At 39.2% G+C, this 22376-nt stretch overlaps 1 protein-coding gene across 2 annotated transcripts in view; it reads right to left on the reverse strand.

The window, feature by feature from the left end:
* The window catches only part of TRIM66 (tripartite motif containing 66), a 76998-nt gene extending 56082 nt beyond the window's left edge, over positions 1-20916 (reverse strand). The window contains exons 1-3 of one of the 2 annotated variants that reach the window (XM_075065151.1): positions 18779-20916; positions 17535-17644; positions 15575-15771 (exon numbers count right to left, since the gene is read on the reverse strand). In XM_075065151.1, the coding sequence (XP_074921252.1) occupies positions 15575-15740 (166 nt within the window). In that variant the 5' untranslated portion in view covers positions 15741-15771; positions 17535-17644; positions 18779-20916. Of the gene's footprint in view, positions 1-15574; positions 16040-17534; positions 17645-18778 lie in introns of those variants that run through there. The other variant, XM_032796808.2, reaches the window with a different exon arrangement.
* Positions 20917-22376: the final 1460 nt, after the last annotated feature.

Genomic DNA, 22376 nt, shown 5'->3' on the forward strand with positions numbered 1-22376 from the left:
ACCAGTACCATATTTTTCTGAACTATTAGCCTAAATAGACCAGGAACGTTAATGTGATTTTTTTAATTCCACAAATTTGTTTGAAAAGGACAAAGGGTGAGATTTTCAAGAGCACCTAAGAAAAAGAGGAACACAAATTCCATTGAAAGTCAATGGGACTTGTGCTTCTTATTCTCTTAGACAACTTTGAAAATCCCACCCAACGTTCTTTAGCCAACATTAAAACCAGAACCATTGGAAGTTAAACAAATATAACAAGAGGTTCTGCAGGCTAAGAGCTATATGTGACAGGTTGCCCCCTTTGAGATGCCACCTGATGTGCTGAGATACCACCTGTTCTGCCAGCCTGGGCCCCCTTTTTACCTGTCTTGCTGAGACAGGCTTTTAAGCCTCCTCTAGCACATACACAAGCAGGGCCACACCCAACTACAGAATGACACAGACACGGAGATCAGCTCTGGGAAGACTCAGCTTTAAGGGACTTGCCCCAGCACTCAGGTGTCCACCTCCCTTGCAGTGCAGACCCAAAGGTATATTATGAAATCCACCTCCTCCCTCAATGTGGAGGAAGGTATGGACAGCCTCTTACTCCTCCCCCACAATTATGAATTGCACAAACTGGGTTATATTATAAACAAGAAATAAGTTTATTAACTACAAAAGGTGAATTTTAAGTGAATATAAGAGATAACAGACAGAACAAAGCTGATCACTGAGCAAATAAAATACGCAAGCTAAGCTCAATATACTCAAGAAACAGGTTACAAAATGTAATTTCTTACCCTAAATGTTATTTTAGGCAGGTTGCAAAGTTTCTGTATCTTAGAGTTCCAGTTATATTTCTTTTCAGCCTAGACCCTCCTCTCAGCCTGGACTCCCCACTTGCCTTCCCTTCAGGTGTCTTTAGCAGTCTTTCTTCCTGGGCAGAATGGCCCTGGAGAGGAATCCCATTTGCCCTCCTCCCCACCCTTAAATAAGGTTTACATAAGGCAGGAATCCTTTGTTTCCCAAACTTGACCATCCTCCCCTTTTAGTGGAAAGTTACCAGAAGTCCCAGGTAATGTTTAATATCAGGTGACAGGACCACCTGACCTAGTAGTGTCACAATTATGTCCCAGGACGCCTCCCAGGAGGGAGAGAGATTAGTATCTTCACAATCTTGTTGTTTCCTCCTGATGGCTCATCAAATCTGATGGCCTGGTGGCTGGTGGGTGTCTTCCCAATACACACCCAGTTGTAATTGTTACATATTTCTAATTTTATATACAGAAATGATACATAGATAAAAATTGGATAATCACATTCAGTAAATCATAACCTTTCCAATGGTATCTTACTTGAACCATCTTGCATAAAGTTCATCTCAGTTATGTCATATTCATATCATAAGTATATTGCCATAAAGAATATGGAGTGTAATGTCATACTATAGAAGCACAGATTAGATAGTACATTAAATTCTCACTTCACTTCCGTTTGGCATTTATTTACTATTGAGATGCTCAAAAAGAGTCTTCAGATCTCTGGGGGAAATTTGTTTCCAGTAATGAACAAGGGCTTGATCCAAAGCTCAGTGAAATCAATGGGAGCCTTTCCACTGACTTCACTGGATTTTTGATGATTAGCTACTTTACAAACAGTTTGATAAATATCCCTAATTTGGTCACTATCCATCACCTTCCTTCCCCTGACACACTAAGATTTTAGATAGCATATACGTAGCACTCTGAACAGAGAGTACTCTCCTCACTTGAAAATTAGGCCTTGTCAAGGTATCTCAGGTTGATCACCCAAAAAGTTAGGTACGCAAAATGACCACTGACTTTTGAAAATCTTGGCCTTGCGGCTCCAAAGCAAAACATACTACACAGATATAGGATGCATTGGTGACATCAGACTGCTTTCTCTTACATTGCAATTTAGAGTGGTTATTAACATAGTGAAGACCCAATTCTACACTACTGATGTCAATGGGAGTTTTGCTGAGAAAGGGGGAAGTACAGTGATGGAAGAGCACTAGGCAGCCCATGTAAGGCCCACCTTCACTGTTCATGCCTCCATCCCCTTAAGCATGATGTCACTACAAAACACAATCAATTTTATCCACTTATCCCTTTTGACTGTGAGCTCTTCAGGCCAGGGACTCTGTTATTTGTTCAACACATCTTACCTAGCGTACAGCACCACATGCAGCTACTGCACTATGGAAAATAATAAAAGTAGTTTCGGAATGACTGTGTGCACAATGAACGATTGCTCAAGATAGAAACATGCATAATATACAAACAGGTATAATATACACCGCCTTGCAATAGTTTTACATAGCAACCACTAATCAAGGTCAAGCCAAAAGAGGAAATAAGCTGCCCGCAGAAACAAAAGCAGGTTTCAAGTTTCTGAGAGATCTTTTCACTATGACAGAGCACTTAACACAACAGATACCGGAAGAGAGAAAGAAATTGCTCTACTCTGCTACCAGTGATCTCTTAAGTCTCAGTGTCTAAGGAATGATCATTCAGTTCCTCTCCTGACTAGCATACCAATGGGATTTTAGTAATTACAAATGTTGGGAACCAACGTTGCCATTCAAGTAGCTGTCCTAAGCTCTGAAAATGCACCACATCACTAATAACCCTAGCCAGTTCACTCATGGGCCTCTTGGAATAGGAGACACATTCCTGACATACTGTATGGTGTTTTTTTTCAAAGGGCAAACATCCACTTTTGACTAAGATGAAACCACCAATATCATATACATGTGTAAATTATAATAGAATTGAACCTAATTCCTCAAAGATGAGGGTGGTGCATTAACCCAACAAATTTTTTTTAATCTTAGTCCTTAACTTTCAAGTGAGCATAGAATTTTGGCACTAGGCATCTGTCATAAATAGATAGCTAAGGGTTAATGTTTCTTTCACCTGTAAAGGGTTAACAAAGGGAACCAAACACCTGACCAGAGGACCAATCAGGAAACCGGATTTTTAAAAGCTCAGGGACGGAATGTTTGGGTCTGTGTCTTTTGTCTGGCTCTCAGCTATGAGAGGGGTCTTTCTATCTTCAAGCTTCTAATCTTCAGTTTCAAAGTTGTGAGTACAAAGGTAGAAAAACAATAGGCTGTTGGGGTTTTTTTGTATTTACAGGTGTGTAGTTGCTGGAATGTTTAAATTGTATTTCTTTTTGAATAAGGCTGTTTATTCATATTTTTCTTTTGAGCAATTGACCCTGTGTATTGTTATCTTTATACAGAGAATATTTTTATGTCTTTTTTCTTTCTTTTTTATATAAAGCTTTCTTTTTAAAACCTGTTTGAGTTTTTTTTCTGGTTAAGGCTAAGGAACGAAGGGAGGGGGAAATCTCTTTGTGTTAGCTTGACTAGGTTTGAATCTGCATAGCCTCAGGGGGGGGAAGGTAAATTGTCCTCTCGGTTTTGTGTTTCAAGGGATTTGAAGCCAGGGAAATCTCCTAGTGTACCCAGGGTGGGAAAATCTGGGAGGAAGAAAGAGCAGGAAGGGAAGTGGGTTATTTCCCTTTGTTGTGAGACTCAGGGCATCTGAGTCTTGGGGGAAGATTTTGGGGGAGACCAGAGTGAGACAGGCACCGATTCCTGTCTGGTGGCAGCGATATCAGATCTAAGCTGGTAATTAAGCTTAGAGGGTTCATGCTAGCTTCTCAGTTTATGAACGCTAAGGTTCAAATCTGGGTAGGAAGCTATGACAGCATCATCACTTTCAAGCAATCAGTTTATGATAACTGAGGGCAATGTTTTCCAGGGCTAAATGAGGTAAGTGTATTTAAGTTTTCGTTTTTAGTAATGTTTTTAGACTGGTGATCAGTTATGACGTCAAACCAGAATGATATTATACATGCTGTCGTCCTTAACTAAAAATATTATCCTAGAAAGAAAATGTCTTGCAGAATAATGTAACATTAAGTTGTCCATTACTCTTGAAATTAACTAGATTTGTGTCACTAATTCTCTAAGGTTTGAATGTTTTCCAGTTGCTTAGTGTTAATTGTCTTTGGGATCCCAATACTGCAACATTTTGCCAGATGAACATGCCTAATCACAGGCCTGATATTACAAGGTGCTGAGCATACAAAATTCCCAGGATTGAGTTTGTGTTATTTTCATAACAGCATTTTGCAGTTTAAGTAATTTGGCAGAGATTGCACAGATACATCAAATTCTAATATCAATGTGTGTAAATGTGCGTTGGTGGATCATTCAGTGAGATCTGTGATTAAGTTCATTTTCATTTATAAAACTTTTAAAAAACTTAAAATTTCATGCATTCTTCTCAGAAGAACAGAACTTGCCAAGAATTGTTCTCACTACATAAAAATTATATGACTTCTTTACAGGGTCTGCTCTTGAAATAAAAGTAAAACATTTAAAAAGTGTATAGTGTAATATTTTCTTAGCTCCCATTGAGGGCAAGACTGTGCCTTGTCCTGCGTGTTTGCATGGAGGAGGAGGAAGACCTTCCTACTACTTGTGTGATTGCATAAGGCCTATTCCAGTTATAGATGGAGAGGTGTGGGATACAGGCCTGTGTACACAGGTTGTGCTGGTTACAAACCATCCCAGTAGCGAGGGGCTTGCATGCAGCTGGCACCACTGTGACTGCTTTTGGGTGTCACTGGGGGCTTGAAGCCTGATGGAAGCCAGACAGCAGCCATAAACCCAGAAGAAATGGGCATTGGAGGGTTTCATGCCTGGGGGAATTCTGTGGTGGCAACATTATATATAGAATGTTTGTGAGAGTATGTATTCTACGTGAACTTTTATTTGCCTCAACAAATGCTGCAGCAAACACGAGTGCTGCACATTACTCTGTAAACATCTATACCCATTAATCATTTACTATTCCTGTTTACATATGACATGTCATCACAGATCAATATTTTTACACATATGACTCTTCCAGCAGCAAAACTTACCAGACTGCCTAATGACTGGTATTCTCCGTATACAATGTTGAAGGAGGACCAATGGTTATCAGAAATAAAGGGTACCATCCTTTGATGTTTGTGGGAACATCTGTATGAAAATCTCCCATTTATATCATGGGAAGAATGGACCCAAAAGTTAGTTACTAATCATTCTTTCCACAGAACTATTACAAGCACAGTTATCCTCTTCACGTGGCCTGGGGCCGGGTTTTGTCTGAAAATTAAATACTCACTTTAAAAAAAGATTGTAATTTAAAAGACAAAATATCATTATATTTCCACACATATTTAAAACATAACATTTCACAACATCCTAGTTCCATAGCACTGTCCTTGTTTTGCTATTTTGGTTATTAGTTACATTATCTTATTTCAAGTTCTATCTATTTATCTATGACAATTGTAGCTAATTGCCTTAGCACCAAGGCAGTATGTCAAAATGATATTGTCCTATCTGTGATAGTGAAATCTTTCCCTGCTTACCAGAAATAACATTTCTCTGTGCGTCTTTTACGTGAACCATTTACAACTCTACTCTCTAGAGATATGTGCAAATATAACAGGTGCACAGGCTTACCTAACGCAATCTATGCTATGGGTACAATGCCATTACCACAGCCCTCACAGGCCATTATCATTGGTGCAGGCGGGGAACACCTGTGAATTGCAGTGTAGGCAGTTCCTAGGCTCAAAGTTAGCTTTCAAGATGCCCATGTGAGGTCTTTATATGCCATCTGCCACATGTTTTTTTTTTTAGCAACAGCAACATGAGTGAAGAAGCAAATAAACATTTATCAATCAATTTGGAACAAAAGCGTACTTTGCAGGTATTTTTTTTAAAAGACACATAGGTCCTGCTCTGATACAATTCTAGTCAATGGGAATCTTTCTATGAATTGAATCTGGCCCTTGGACCAGTTTCTTATACACATAATACTGCAGCCCAATCAGTGTAAAACCAGTAAATTCCAAACTCGTGGTTCTCAGCCCTCAGCCAAAGCAGCACACAGGTGCAGCCCATGTGACATCCTCAGGGCCATACAGGTAGTATATATATTGTGTGGATGCAGCCCACATAAGACAGAGAGCTGCATATATGGCCCACAATGGTATGTAGGCTGAGAGCCACTGTTCTAGACTGTATTCATGCCTTAAACAGTTGGCAAGACAGTGGCTTAGGGCTACAGAATGCTTCTCACAGTGACTCAGAAGAAAGTCAGCCAGCAGAGCAGCTTCTGGAAATGGGAAAATGCACGGAGTTTAATGACAGCCGCTCCCAAAGTCATTATTCCACTTGGATGTTATGGTGGTGCATACCCTGGACTATACATGACACACTGGAATTTTTATTGGCAGGCTAGCAAAAGCAGTGCTTAAGGTATTTCCATGTCAAGGGCCATTTTATGCAGATCTGTCACATACTGTAAAGTGGGTGAATACTGCAATCATGCATTTTTGCTACGTTACAATATTATGCAGTTAGCACAAATATTTTATAATAGAAATTATATCCATTCACTTTCACTTCATAGGGTGCTTGTGGCCTCAGGCAGGTTAACATGAATTTTAATTTGTGCTTATCTCCCAGAGACCAGGGAAATGCAAAATATAAATAGTATTTAATTCTGACTCCTATAAAAGAGTAATGTTTAAAAGAAATATTTCAGCATCTTTCCACTCTTAAAAATAACACAGTCCTCATGACTGTTCAGGAGCCTCGTTTATTTTGAGAAATGCAGTCACATTAGTAAATTTGGAACAATCAGATTGTCTGATGCAGAGAAAGTTTCTTCTAGTTTAAATCACTGGATATCTAAAATTGAAGCACTAGGCACTATAGTACCCAGATTTTATACCCTATCCATGACAGTGAAGTCAGTGCAGTTGCATGGAATATGAATCAGCACAGAACATGGCCCCAGATACCTAACCTGGTATTAGGATCTTTATTACTGACATGCATTAAATGTCTTGGACTATATCTGAAACATCTGGCTAAACAAGGGTTAAGTTACCATGCCCTCCAAATCTGAAGCTCTCTTAGATACACTTCTGAGATGCTTCTAACTCTCAAGTCCTCAGTGTGAAGAATACCAAGAAAAGTTAGGAGTAGAAGGAACAACTACTAAAAGAAATTACTTGGAAAATTCTAGATACATGGCAATATTGTATGGGGGACATTCTTCTACTTAGGTAGCTGTCATTATGCATTGCTAATGGGCTAAATATCTCCCTAATAGATCATGGGCTATTCTTGAAATTCATGATTAAGATTTTTTTTCCTTCATGATAAACACATTTGCATCTTGCTGAATGAGTTCAGTTCAAATAATGGGACTTCACTTGTGATACTTTTTATATATATTAAAAAGCACACTGTAGAAATGTTCAACACACTCCTCATATGCATCCTACAAAAGCCTAACAATATTCTTGACATTAAAAATACACTATAGAATGGTTATCCAAACTAATCATAATTAAATTAAGCAAGCTGCACAAATAGCCTGTATGTACTTTTGCAAACAGCAAGACAAGTAACAACTGCTCCAAGAGTATTCATATAAAGTGCTTATGCTAAATATCGCTGCAAAGCTTATACTTAAAATGTAGATTGCTGCTAAAACACTGTTTTCTTAAATAAAAAACAAAACAAGGAAACTCAGGTTTGCTTACCTGTCCTCTGGATAAACAGTCACCTCAAAAGGTACACAAATCAAAGTCACTTAGCTTAGGAAATAGGTTGTTATTAAGCAGAAGTGCATATCTAGTAACCCCTAACAACAGCTTTTTCTGTAGAATATCATTTGATGATGAAAGAAAGTGACTAGACCTTTCTGCTTAGCATCTGGAACTGTTTTCCCTTCTTCACTCAAGAAACATTCACAAAGTAGCAGGGTCAGGATAAGAGATGGGTTATTAGAAGGCATACACCCAAGATCCACCTTATTTTCCTCCCAGTTTCTTTTTTGCTCTCACCTGAGACGCTGTTAGGCCTTTTAAAAGTTTTCTTGGCTGTATTTTTCCAGAAGTGTTGAAATACAGATCACACAACAAGACAATAACAGCATCCACTCTCTTTCTTGTTGGATTGTCTTTCAAAGCTCAGAGTAACTTTTAGCAGGTGCTCAGAAGGAAAGAAATAGGAGTCTCTCTGCTTCAGCTAAATGAATATCACAAAGCCATTCACTCTCAGGGTACCCTCTGCAGACTGTTCCCTACAAATTTTTCTACACTTCATCTCTCAACAGTACCTATAAACAAGGTTCACTTGTCTCAGGAACTTGTACTTTACAGACAGCTTATTTAAATGTATCATTATTACGGCATCGTTGGTGAAGGAAAGCATTGCCCTGGAGACTCACTGTTTATACATATGAAGAATGATGCAATCGCTGTATCTAAATAGTAATCCAACACAGAATTATAAGATTCAGATAACGGACTCTGCATATCAAGAGATCAGGAGCCAAATTCAACTCTAGTGCAATCACTATATCTGAATCAGGCCCACTATTTCTACCAAAACTTCTAGAAACAGAAGCTGAATCTCTTTCATGGGTAAAGGGTTGCTGAGATCCCCATATTGTTTATATGTAATTTGCTTTGGCAAGGAGATAGGAAAAGGATCATAATTTTATGCAAATGTTCCTAGGAGTTAATTAGCCCCTCCTGTTTACTAATCAGTTGAAATAATTAATCTACTTATGACATCACAATTCATTGATGTGCAGCAGATTATGATGTCACAGAGGATAATAACTTCAGGGAGGCCAACAAGGATCCTAAGATTGGATTTGAATCCAATTTCTTCATGAGTTGTGAGACAGGCCACCTAATAAGCCAACACTGCAATTCCAGATACATGCACTCACAGCTATTTCTCAATATCTCTGACCTACTAGCAGGCACCACAAGACCAGTGAAGGCCACTGTGTTTTGAAGTCATTCCTAGAAAAGTCTTCTTCAGATGATGTACATGAAGGAATAACACCACTGCTGCAGCCTTGAAACTGCTCCATCATTCCTACATGGTGTACTACAGAACATGAAGAAAAGCACCGTGGAAACTACTATTAAGAAGGCACAATGCGTGCACACACTGGAGTTATAAAAACACCTCTCTTCAGACTTAGTGGTGCTCTCACTTTGCTCCTTTTTCATGAGAGATCCTGCAAATTCAAGTCAGTTATGTCACTCACCTCAGCAATGGTAGCCAAATTGCAGGTGCACAAAACATTCACATTAATGAACACAGGAAAGTAAGAGTCAGTGGGCCCAATATTCAAACACAAAACACCTAAACTAGATATCTAAATCCCACATATGGAGTTTTAAAATCAGAATTCAGACAAACAATACCAAATTCTAAATCCCATTCAAACACACACACCCCTTGGCATAGGTGACACATAGGCCTTGGAGTATGCCCTGGGAGTCAACAAACATGGGCTCTGACACATCCCATGGAGAGGGAACCTCAGATATACAAATCGAGTTACTCAGTGGATCTCAATAGCCAGGATAAAATATAAAGAGAGAGAGGTCTCCAAGGTACACAGGACCTACACCATAATGAATTTTATGAATCAAAACCGACACCCTGAATTGGACCCAGAGATTAACTGAAGGCCAATGTAGTCTCTTGACTCCAAGTGCCACATGCTCCCTGAGAAAAATACCCATGAATAAAGAGCTGATGTGTCCAAGTGCCCTTCAAATTTTGCTCCAAATACAGTAAATTGTAGTAATCCAATCTGTAGATAACAGAGGCATGGATAACTGGTGACGTCTATATCTCCTCATCAAGAATAGAGACCTTGGCCGATTTTAAACTCTAGATCCGCCACTTCTAAACTGAGTATCACAGGACTCAACTTACAGTTTCGTTTCAAGGCCCTGCAGCTCCAACCCTAAATCAAGCTTTAAACACAAGAAAAGCTCAGCTCAAGTGTCTGCTTAATAAATCAGTACAGGCAATTAATCTATGATTGTTCTAAAAATTGCTGATCATCATAAAGAAACCGGTAGCAGGCCTATCACGCACATCACATTTCTACCTGCCGTCCAGACATTGCACTTCTTGCCTTACTCTCTTTCCCCCAACAAATACCAGGATAATTATTCTCAGAGATCATTAGCTAATGCTCAGAGCTGCTGGCATGGTTCATGGTTTCCTTAGAGACCCAATTATAGGCTATAGGAAACAGTTTTAAAGACCCCCCCCCCCATTTTACAGGTTCATATTTATCTAACAAAACCCAACTGCTTTGCTTGCCTTTTGGGTCTGGCAGCTGAACCACAGAGTGAGATGAGCCAAATTCCCCAAAATGTATTTAAATGGACCAAATTAGAAGCCTGTGAACAGCAGAGATGATTTTCCATGCTTCATGATGAGGTTTTTTTCCCTTCTTCTTTTGAAACAATTCATATTTTGTGCTTGCTCAAAACCTCTTTGTGAATATCTAATTAAAACAAATGAGTATTCTCTTTCAGAATGAACAGGTGTAATATATTGCATCACCTGCACTAAGTGATATTGCTTCAAAACAAGATTATTTGTTGCTCTCGTAATCTGGCTGCTATAACACAGGCCAAATTGAAGTTAATAGCCCAAATGCGTCTTAAAGAGCTGTACACACACCCACATTTTAATACAATCCAAATGAATGCTTAAATCAACATGGAATATTGCATGCTGGGACCTGTAGTCTCCACAAGCCACACCTTCATATTGAAAGTGAGCGCAGAGTAAAAGGAGACAGAGTGATTAACTTGTTTAATAAAGAACAATACACTTATCTCATTAAAGACAGCTCAGAATACATGAATGCTAATGTGATCATCAGTAAGGAAGGGCTTCTACATAATATCTGCTCTTCCAGCTAAAGACAATGGTAATTTTCAACAGCAGTCATGTTGGCTCCGTCTAAAGGTCTGCTTTAATTGAGTTCAGTTTGCAGTTCTTCAATACTTGATCTTTAGTTTGTATTTTCTTGTCATTTTTGAGTCTGGATATTGGGTCCTGTCTTACAGAAGGAAAAGAGTGTCCATAGGTGGGTAGTTCTGACTTATTCATTTTAATTTTATTCCTGGGGGAATTCTGTGCCACTGCACAAAGCAGAATTTTGAAGAAATTAACATTGTGCATGCAGAATTTCCTTTCCTCCACAGAAACAGGCTGCAGTGCTGCTGGCCGACACAATAGGCCGCTGGACCCAGAGACCCAAGCTCGCACAGACACTGCTAGGGGGAGGAGGAGGGAGTTAAAGGGTTCCTGACAGCTGCAGTTGCCAGCACACCCTGAAGAAGGAGAGGGCAGCGTGCAGGAAACTCCATGCAAGCCTGGGACCAAGCATCAGGCTGTTTCTCCCTCTAGATCCCTGGGCTCTGGGGGGGGGAAGAGGAGCGAGTGTCTGGGCTGGGAGGGAAGGGTGTGGGTATTTGGGCAAGGGGAAACCCTGCTGCAGGGCTCTGGGGGGAAGGGGGAAAGACATCTGGGCTAGACGGAACCCACGGCTGGGCTCGGGGAGAGGAGGTTCGGTGTATTGGCTGGGGGGCACCCTGCAGCTGGACTCTGGAGGTGGGTGAGAAGTTGTGGGTGTCTGGCCCCTTGGCTGGGCTTGGAAGGGGGAAGAAGAGGACAGAAAAACAGAAAATGGGTTGTCATAGGGGTTTCTTTAACTCTCTGCTTCTGGGGGAAAAACTGTGTGTGTCTGTATTGTTACAAACATACTTGCTGACAGGTATTTTGAAATATATTACCAAAATAACTGAAACTGACGTGATTACGTAGTGTTATTGAGATAAATAAAATGTGCAGAATTTTGCAGATTTTTAAAATATTGTGCACAGAATTTTTTATTTTTTGGTACAGAATGCCCACAGGAGTACAATTTGTAGGCTAGCTCTGTAATGATTTTGCCATGAATATTATTATACAAGTCATGGAAACCCAATGGTACCATGTACAATTTATCTGCATGGTTTCACAGAAAATAAAAGTCATTCCACAGGATCAATTCAAACAAAGATTTAATAATAATAACAACAATTATTATTGAAAATTTCAACTTCTATAAGGCTTTTCATCCATTCATTTACAGAGGTAGGCAAGTATAATTATTCTCATTTTACAAATGGAAATAAACAGCTTGCCTAAACTCACAAAACAGAAATGTAACCAGAGCTTAATCAGTACATACTGGCATGGTGTGTCAGCACCTTTTTCATGCTGCCTTCTTATGGTTCAGAATCTAAGCTTTCATTAACAAAAAAAAAAGTTTCTAGCTGTTATGGTTGCTAATTTAACCTTGAAAACATGACCTGAGTGTAAATGACACACACATATCCACCTATGTTGCAGAACCTGATATCATAACTCATCTCAAAGGGTGCTAACTCAGATACCTAATAATACAACATTTTTAATTAAAGCTGTTAATTATTTCATTTCTCAGCAAAGTATGTAAGACAGGAGAGGGAGGATTATATGATGAAGAATTGCACAATATACTGGTACCACAAGGGAGTTTTTTCAAGGACGAAAAGCTAAACACAAGGAACCGCCCAGCAGAAACCATGGATGCATTCGGATTCCACTGAGGGGCAGCCAAGCCCAAGGAGACCAGACAGCATGCCTGAGCAAATTTTAAACATCTGTACAATCTACTGTGGGTGGCTTCTCATGTACGCAGAGCTTACTTTGCAGGCATAGCCTGCTTTTTTATTGTGGGAATACCCAGGGGCAGCTCCAGGCCTCAGCACGCCACGGAGGGTCCACTGGTCCACCAGAGCCTCGGGACCGGAGAGCGGCAGAGCGCCCCCCGTGGCATGACGCTGTGCTTGGGGCAATGAAATGTCTAGAGCCGCCCCTCGGAATACCACCTGTTCCCACCCAAATCTGTCCTTTGAATGTAACACTTTCCCAAATACTAAATGCATTCATCCTATGCAGCTACATAAGGGACGAATGTGTTCCATGCTATTTAACACGTAAAAAGATTGGAAAACATACACTGAATTGCAGAGAAAGGAAATGAGAGTCAAACCACTAACTCACACTGATTTCCAAGGCCTCCTATTACCAATAAAACGTTTAGTCACCAAACCTGCAAAGATAATTTACTTTTACGTCCTCTTGTCGGAGCTGTCCTCAGATGAGACTCACTGACTTAAGTTCCACTGTTTTTAAACCACCAGCTCTCACAAATCAAGTGTAGGGTACTCCCAGTTTCACCAGAGAGTTCAAGTTATCTCAGATAACACCTAATACCTCTTCCTGAGCAAGAACATTGAGATGCAGCTTAACTTGTACTTTCTTCACAACCTCAACAGCCATTAAGTAACTTACCTGGTGCACTTTAAATCCATCTTTGCAGCAATCCGAGAGGCACCACAAAGACAATTTAAATGGGAAGAGATGGCTTAATTCTGCTATCTCATAATTTGTACTATTGTACTGAAAGACAGAGATTAAAATACATCTCTATAGCTAAGGGCTTTATCTATCTTAGACTGCCTTCATTTGGAATGTACTAGATTTCCCCCTCACCTTGCATTTGATTGAATTTAGGGCTTGTTGATAAAGTGTTACCAAGGCTGAAAAGACTTGTGAACAATTGAGTTAGCTGACTTGATGCTGATGACAATTTTGTGCTCAGGACATACTAGAACAGATCATGTTCAGCATCATGTCACCTAACTGATTCAATGATTTATCTGGGTCTATAACACAGTCATGGTCAGCATCACATAGCTAACTTAATTCTCTACAAATGTGTTCAAGCACAGTAACATTTTGTGAAACACAACATTTTGTAGTTCAGACAAGCCTTTTACCAGCACTTTCAGCCACTGATTTAAGTAAGATGCTGATGTGTTTTCTTTGCTGCTCATGTTGCTCAGATATTAGAGGTTTGCACTTGGTGTCTTCTTTAAGTTTACTGGGTTATCACTATTGATTGGTTCTTTTCTCTGCTATTTCTCCTATCTAGCTCGTACCCATAATTACTCCTGACCTGTAACAAGCCAAGGTGGGAAGCAGCACATTGCAGCTTTTGGCAAAACTTTGTTTCATGGGTGCTAGATTAGAACGTTCAGTCCACTAGTGCTGCAGGTAAATAATTCCTGATCCACACAACAGGCAACCATGAAAAAATGTATAATATTTTAAAAATATAATTAATCATCATCATAGCTAAATCCAATGTATCCAAGGATGACAAAGGGCTTTACAATGGCAAGAATCATCATCATCTCCATTCCATATTTGGGGGAACTGATACAGAGAGGTTGAGGCCAACATTTTCAAACTAGACTACATCCAGTTAGGCACTAGTAAATTAGAGGCTGAGTTGAAAAGAGAACCTAGTTCTCCTGGATATAATCATAAAAAGCCACCAGAGGGCTTAGATATAACTGTGGTATGTAGAAATACCAGAGGACAGTTAATGGTTCCCCTTTTATAATTTGTTTGAAGTGACTGTTCGGCTACCTGTGCCTCATTCTCTTACTCGAGTCTTTTACCTTTTTTACTGCACATGACTAGCCTCCTTCTTCCACTGTGCTAAGTGAGTTCTCTTTCCTCCTCCAATATTTCTTCCACTTAGCCTTTCAACAGTGATCTGCTTCCTAGTGCTGTTTCCAGCCACACTCACATCTGAACCATTTGGGTTTGTGTTATCTATCCAATTCAGATTGTCAGCTCTTCACAGCAGGGATCACGTCTGCCTACAGGTTTCTAACATAACTGCTCTGGAACTGTTAAAAATTAATAGGATTTTTTTTCTTACAGTGTTAATGTTTTCTCAGTAAAAAAGTGACTGACTTCAACAAGCTAGGTTCTAGTTTGGCATATTACCATATCCGTTTCTGATTGCATGTGTCTCGTTCTACAATTCAGAAACACCTGTGCATTTATTTTTAAAATAACTAATAAAAACTAACCACCACTTCATGCTCAACAGAGCCAGATTCACGAAATCCTTGTCTTTGTAACTAAAGTGCACTAAGCTTACTTAGTTTAGTTAAAAACTGATGGAGTCAATATGATAATTACAGTATATAGTGGAATCTGTTTATGATGAACCTGAGATGCAGTGACGTAAAATGGAAGTGCAAAAGTGCACCAGAATATATACACTGCAATTCCATTTATAATGACCTTCAATAGACGTGAAGGACCAGATTCAGATCTCAAAATCTATTCCATATTTTTCTATGGGAAAAAAATTACGTTAGAAAGTGCCATTGTATTCAAAGAATTGTGTAAAGAAGTTATAGCCTAGCAGTTACCTTACAATACTTTTTTGTAAAACAAACACCCAGGATGTTAACACTGGTTAAAACAATTAATTAAAAACAGATTATGTGAGTTTAAACATTTTTCCAAATTATTTAATTTGTCTCTAATAGATTTTGTTTTTCCCCCAGAAGTTCATGTAGGGGAGAAGGTACCTCACCCACCTCTTTCTCATTTCTAGTTTTAAGTCTCCTAGTAATTCCTTTACAACATATTTTAAAGAATAATTGTGTAAAAAAGTGCTTCTCAATCTGCTTATTGCACTATTGCATTATAAAGTGCCTAATAAGTACAAAATAGTATATGAAATGTTACCTTCATACATAACTTCACGCTCAGTGGGAGTGTAATTGTATCCTTGAATCAAATCTGGAAGACAGTCCTTACAAAAGGAGTGAAGACAAGGCAGCAGTCTGGGGTCTCTCCTCTTTAGTTCCCATTTGCACACCAAACAATTCCTCAACAGATCTAGGCTCTCCATTTTCCTAGTCCAAAGTTTGACATCAAGGACACTAAAAGTCACAAAATGACTCATTACAACCACTGTCTACTTAATGAAGCGCTCGGTCACCCAAGTGAAAACTACAAGCCAACTGCAGGAGGCACATTCTCAAAAGCAACATTTATTTAGCCCCTTTGAAGAAAGGGGAAGTTCCCTGCAGGTGAAAACTGCATACCCACATTACTGAAAATAACGTTTTCTTTGCAGATTGGCGTGTTGGAAAGAGTGGTTTTAGGCAAACAAACCAAAATTCCATTATCAGTACATAGTGCTTGCTACTTTTGATAAAATCTGAGCCATACTGTACTGTCGATCTATTTATAGTAATGCTAACTGTCTAAATTCTCACACACTGTACTCTTTCTGCTTGCAGTTCTCAAAGCGGGTGGAAAATGTTCCAACTTTTTCTACATGTTTTTCCCAATCAGCAACAGAAGTAAATGGGAATTAGGTATAAACAGTTAAAATTCCATTCCCATTTGAACAATGCATGATAGAAAGCTGCATACAGAAAGGGAAAACTTGTAATTATGAACATTTTTGCTTCTAAAGATTTAATAATGTGCACCTTACGCGCTGCACAAGTGTCATCTTGGGGTTCTACACTTACTGCCTCTCAAAGACTATGAATCAAATCTTCTCCCTTTACAAGTAAAACAATGTTTTCCCTGACTTTAGCCCAGGATTTCCAAGTAAAACTGTATAGCTGCTGGCTTATGCCTCAGCCGAGATTCTGAAATTGGAACTGAAGTCTCAGATCCAACATGGAAATAATCCAAACATGCAGCAGGAAACTTTGGAAGTTACAACTCATGGAGTTTCCTTCTTGTTATTCTATAGAGAGGGGGGAAAGGTGAATGCAGTTCTGCCCTCCTCTACTCCTTGAAATAAGATGAAGATTTCACCCCACTGAGCCACAGATCCTGCAAGATCCTCAAAGGGCAAGGGACACAACTACGCTGCTGTTCATTCCCTTGGCTTAGCTGCTTGGCCCTGGAAGCATGCCTTCTACAGGGGCTGTCCCTGGAGCTCCCCTATAAAGCAGTTCAAGCATGTTTGGGCTGTCTTAATTGATGTTGCTTTCTCTCATGTGTACGGGTAGGGGAGAATCTACAGGAACCCATCTGGCTCCCTTCACCTATACCCTTTGTAGAGCCATTGCAGAGGGGCTTCTTTGAGGTAGAAGAGACCAAGAAGCATGCTGCAGAAGCAAAATACCCCACTTTTGCAGGGGAGCACACGTCACTTAGGTAATCATTCTCTTCATGGTGTGTGAGACAGGACAAATCCAGCTGTCTCCCACAATAACATCATAACAGGTCAGAGTGCAGAGATGCCTTTGTTTTAGGTAAGCTGACTAAGTACTTCACCCCACCCACACAAAGCGCTAGATGACATGTAATAGTTGTCAAGGTAAATCTCAAAAGCTTGCCTTTTCTACTTTCATCCAGTCTGTCCAATGGATAGAAATCCTGATGTTCCATTTTATTTGTGTCAAGTTCTTTCACAGGGATTTACCAAGTATTCACATGCAATAATTTGTAAGAATTACAAAGTGGAAAAGTGGAAAAGCCTTTCTGATAGGTCTGGGACTCCTCCAGTGACATTTTGTTGTTTGTTTTTAAAAAAACATGCCATTGGGAATAATCTGCTGCATTCCAAGGACAAAAAAAATGGCGTCCATTCAGAAGTATTTTTATAAGTTAGAGGAAAAGGACAAAGGAGGGAAGAGCAGATGGCTATACTTGAGCCAAGTAAGTCCTCTCAGCCTACCCATGTCCTCTTCAACAGGATTACCAGAGCTGAATAGAAAATCAGCCAGAGCTTTCATGTTTCACAGAAGGGCTCCCGTTCCACACCACAAAGCAGCTCACTCCCGCCTCCTAGAAATATAAGATCATAATCTATTAAGTCAAAATAAACTTCATAAAGAGGGAAAAGCAATGAATGCAGAATAAAAGAAATTTGCTGAACCAAATGCAGATTATATTTATTTAACAAACCCAGCTGGAGAGACCACAGTGTTGGTGCAGTGGCTTTATACAACAGAGTAAACAGGATGATATACTGTTCTCATAGACTGCAATTCCATTCTAGCTTCCATTAGCAAGACTGGAATTATGTAATTGTGAAGTGATCCGTTTTGATGTTTCCTGCAAGCTTTTGTTCTTTAGAGGCCATCTGGGGAAAGTACTAGAGAAAGCTTTACTGCAGGCACAAGACACCAACCCATTGAACACATATAACATTTTCATATCACTTAAATGAGATAGAAAGACACTATGTGTTTCTCATTTAAAATTATAGTGTTACTAGTCTGCCCTTTACAAGATTAATGCCCCCTACTGAAAGAAATTTATTACAACAATTTTTCGCCCTTTACAATAAATTACATAATATTACCAGCATGTGCGTAAACTTGGGCAACTAGCACAACTCTCACATACATGGGATACAGCTAGAGAAGCTTCTCAGGGCCTGAGTAATGCTGAGCAATCTCTCTAGACTTTACTGAGGGGCTGAGTCAGACAAACAAGAATATGAATAAAGCAACATTTAGACAAACTATAAACAATGTGCACACATATAAAGCAAAACAAATGGATTCTCTAAAAGCAAAGTCTAGGAAGCATGTTCTTTTTATATCATGGAATAACAAAATCTGAATGACTCAAAAATTACGATCTGTCCATTTAAAAAAAAAAGAGTTTAAGAGTAACACATTTTAATCTTACTATTTACAATTTTAAAACATATTGGACTAAATTTTAAAACCTACCTCTTATTTTGCAACCACAACCAGTTGCAGGCGCAAATGAAAATACGTGACCATCTAGCTATTTGATTGCACTAGCATATCAGACAGACAGCAATAATCTATCATTTGCATCCATAGTTCACTGCAGATTCAACATTAGAGGCTGTTAAAGGCCATTTAAAAATAAGCTCCATCAAATGTACCGACAGTATAATTAGATAACATGATAATAATAATGATTATTTATATATGAACTCACTTTATTTGATGCATCTTCACAATCCATCTTCCAGAGGTAAACGTTCAAAGGAGTCTTCTTCAGTCTCCAACAGTATGTACTTATACTTTAGAAAGGTGGAAAAAAGTGATCCGGGAAACTACAGACCTTCAATAGAATGCAAGGTCTTAGAACAAATCTTGAAAGAGAAAGTAGTTAAGGACATTAAAGATAAAATACAACATGGTATTACAAAAGGTAGATCATGCCAGACCAATATGATCTTCCTTGAGAAGATAACCAATTTTCTAGGCAAAAGAACTGCAGTAAATGTAATATACCTAGATTTCAGTAAGACATTTGGTACCATTCCACATGGAAAATTATTAGTTAAATTGGAGAAGGTGGGGATTAATACGAGAATCAAGAAGTGGGTAAGGAACTGGTGATAAGGGAAACTACAACAGATCATGCCGAAAGGTGACTGTCAGGCTGGAAGAAGGTTACTAGCAGAACTCCTCAAGAATCTACCTTGGGACCAATCTTATTTCACATTTTCATTAATGACATTGGCTCATAGAGTGTGCACTAATAACATTTGTGGATGACAAAAAGTTGGGAGGTATTGCCAATTCAAATAAGGACCAGAATATCATACAAGAATATTTAGATGACCTTGAAAACTGGAGTAATAGAAATGTAATAGAAATCTCCAACGGCCAGAGATGGGACACTATAGGGAGAGAGCTCTCAGTTAATATAGAGTATTCTTTCCCAAGTGTCTGGCTGATGGGGCTGGTCAGGGTCTAACTAATCATCATATTTGGGGACTGGAAAGACTCTCTCCCCAGATCAGAATGACAGAGACCCTGGGGGATTTTTGAATTCCTCTGCAGCATGAGGCACAGGTCACTTGCTGGTTTGAACTAGCATAAACGGTAGATTCACTACAACTTGCAGTCTCTAAATCAAGACCTAAGGGCTTCAGTAACTCAGCAAGAGGTTACAGACCTACTACAAGAATAGGTGGGTGAGGTTCTGTGGCCTGCAACATGCAGGAGGCCAGACTAGATGATCATGATCACGCAGGGGACTGGACTAGAACACCTCTCAAGCTCCCTTCCAATCCTACGATTTTATGACGGCTCCTTCTGGCATTAATCTATGAGTCTATGCTCCTCACAAATATTTTAACATGTTGCATCATTACGAATTAGAACACACAAATACATTAATTTTACAATAAGAGGCAGAGTTTTTAAGGAAGTGTAACGTTTAGACAGATGGCTAGAAAAAATTCCAGAACCAAGGCCATGGAGCAACAATGCAAACTCACCTTATGAAGTACTGAAAGCCATCAGTACACCCTAGCATCAGTTGAAGGACTCAATACATTACAGAATTAGGATTTCCAGAAAAGTGTAAATATGTTTCCAAGAGGAAAGCATAAAGCAAATGGTACCATAATTTGAGCGTCTTTGTTGCTTAGGGCTGTGACTTTTGTAAGTCATCTAAATGTCTCTCTCTTCTGTGTCCTCATCTTTATTTCTTGCTGATGCCATCAAATGGTGGTTTTGCTATCTTCCTGGTGTTAAAAGGGGGTGTTTGTAGTGAGGATTTCACAAGGCTTTTACAACATTATAACGTTTATCTTAACACATTTGTTTATTTTATAATTGGTACACTGACAGTTATTTGGGTTGGCAAGGGCTTGGTTTCATTTGCTGACTACCACCAAACAAATACACCTTTTCATATTTATAAAACATGGATAAAAAGTAAAGAACAAGAGGGAAAACAAGCGAACATTTAAAATAAAAAAGTTAAGTAAGTCTTCATTTTAATTAGCTACTTCATTCTTGCTCTCTATTTGTGCAGAACTTCTTAATGAGAAAATCCTTAGTTGGAAGTCTCTTAAATGTCATCAGAGACCTTCCTGGTAAACATATCAAATTGTAAAGATGACCACTGAGTTTCTATGGAGTTCACTATGGAGAAAAAAATAAATTATTCTAAATTCTAAAACACTGTCAGTAGGGAGAGTCAGATTCAGAGGTCTTAAGAAAACTGCAGTTGTAAATCACAACCTAATGGAAGCAGTGTGAGGTTCACACAGATTATGAGCTTGTTCCCTCCACTCCAATTTCACTCACTCTCTTATTTAGGTAAGATGTGTGCAGCAACTCTACTTCTCTGTAATTTGTAAACTGAAAGGTAAAAAACTAGCTTTATTACGAACTATGATCAACTGCTGGAAATAGGTTACTAGGCACCTCAGCAAATATATAGTACAAGCTGTAAAGGACAAAACCACGCAGGTTCACAATTGCTCCTAAACATTTACAAATAGGACCTCAAAATTAAAAAATATATATATAATCATATTTTAGTAACAGTTTCCCCTATGTCATTCTCCCCATTTTTATTTGTACTAAGCAGCAAGTAGTAAAGGACACTATCATATATACCTCTACCCTGATATAATGCGGCCCTCGGGAGCCAAAAATTCTCACCACCTTATAGGTGAGATTGCATTATATCGGGTTTGGTCTGGTACGGCATTGTGCCGGACTGGATTGGCTTCCCCGGTGGTGATTTAAATGGCTTGGTGCTCCAGCCGCTGCAGGGAGCCCCAGACCCTTTAAATCACCGTTGGAGCTCTGGCAGAGGGGCTCAGGTGGGGATTCAAAGGGCCCGGGGCTCCCTTCTGCTTTACTGTCTTATATCCGAATTCATGTTATATCGGGTCGCATTCTCTCAGGTTAGGAGGTGTATTTAATGAAAAACTTTTGAGTCAACTGTAAAAAAAAAAATCCATTTATAAACAAAAATATTAGTTGTAATTAACAGGCAATGTTTTCACTAAAGTATAAATAGTTAAAACACTTGTTTTAAACCAAAATTATTTGGCAGAAACAATAATCTTTTACCAGCAACCCATTTTAAACTAAGTTTATAGCAGAGTCTGAAAGTTTTGTCACAGCTGAAGAACTGTAAATATTTCTACTGTTACACTCCATTTGCATGAGCTTATAACTCAACCATGAAATTTACTCTGGGCTAACACCTGGCCAGAGAAGATATGTCTACACTACAGCTGGGAGGAAGTTTCACAGCCCAGGTAGACAGAATTGCCCTAACAGAGTTTGAGCTAAATATAGCAGTGTGGATGTTGTGGCTCCAATGAAAACTTGGCAGGCTTAAGTCTGAACTGCCACTTGAAATGCAACATCCACGCTGCTAATTTTTAGTGCACTAGCTTGAACCCTACTTTTACAAGTCTCTCTAGGGGGCTGGAAGGCTCACTCCCTGCTACCATGTAGACAATATCCAAAGGGTCTCGTTTTTGGAGTGAATTTATTTTATAAAGAGAGAACTGACTACTTTGCACATGTATAGCAATCTCCATTTGAATACTTTAAAAGACTTTTAAAACATTAAGGAAGTAAGATTCACACCACCCAAGCAAGGTAAACAGCATCTCCATTATCAGAGGGGTAGCCGTGTTAGTCTGGATCCGTAAAAGCAGCAAAGAATCCTGTGGCACCTTATAGACTAACAGACGTTTTGAAGCATGAGCTTTTGTGGGTGAATACCCACTTCATCGGATGCATGTAGTGAAAATTTCCAGGGGCAGGTA

This window comes from Chelonoidis abingdonii, chromosome 4 (assembly GCF_003597395.2).
Source record: "Chelonoidis abingdonii isolate Lonesome George chromosome 4, CheloAbing_2.0, whole genome shotgun sequence".
NCBI lineage: Eukaryota > Metazoa > Chordata > Testudines > Testudinidae > Chelonoidis > Chelonoidis abingdonii.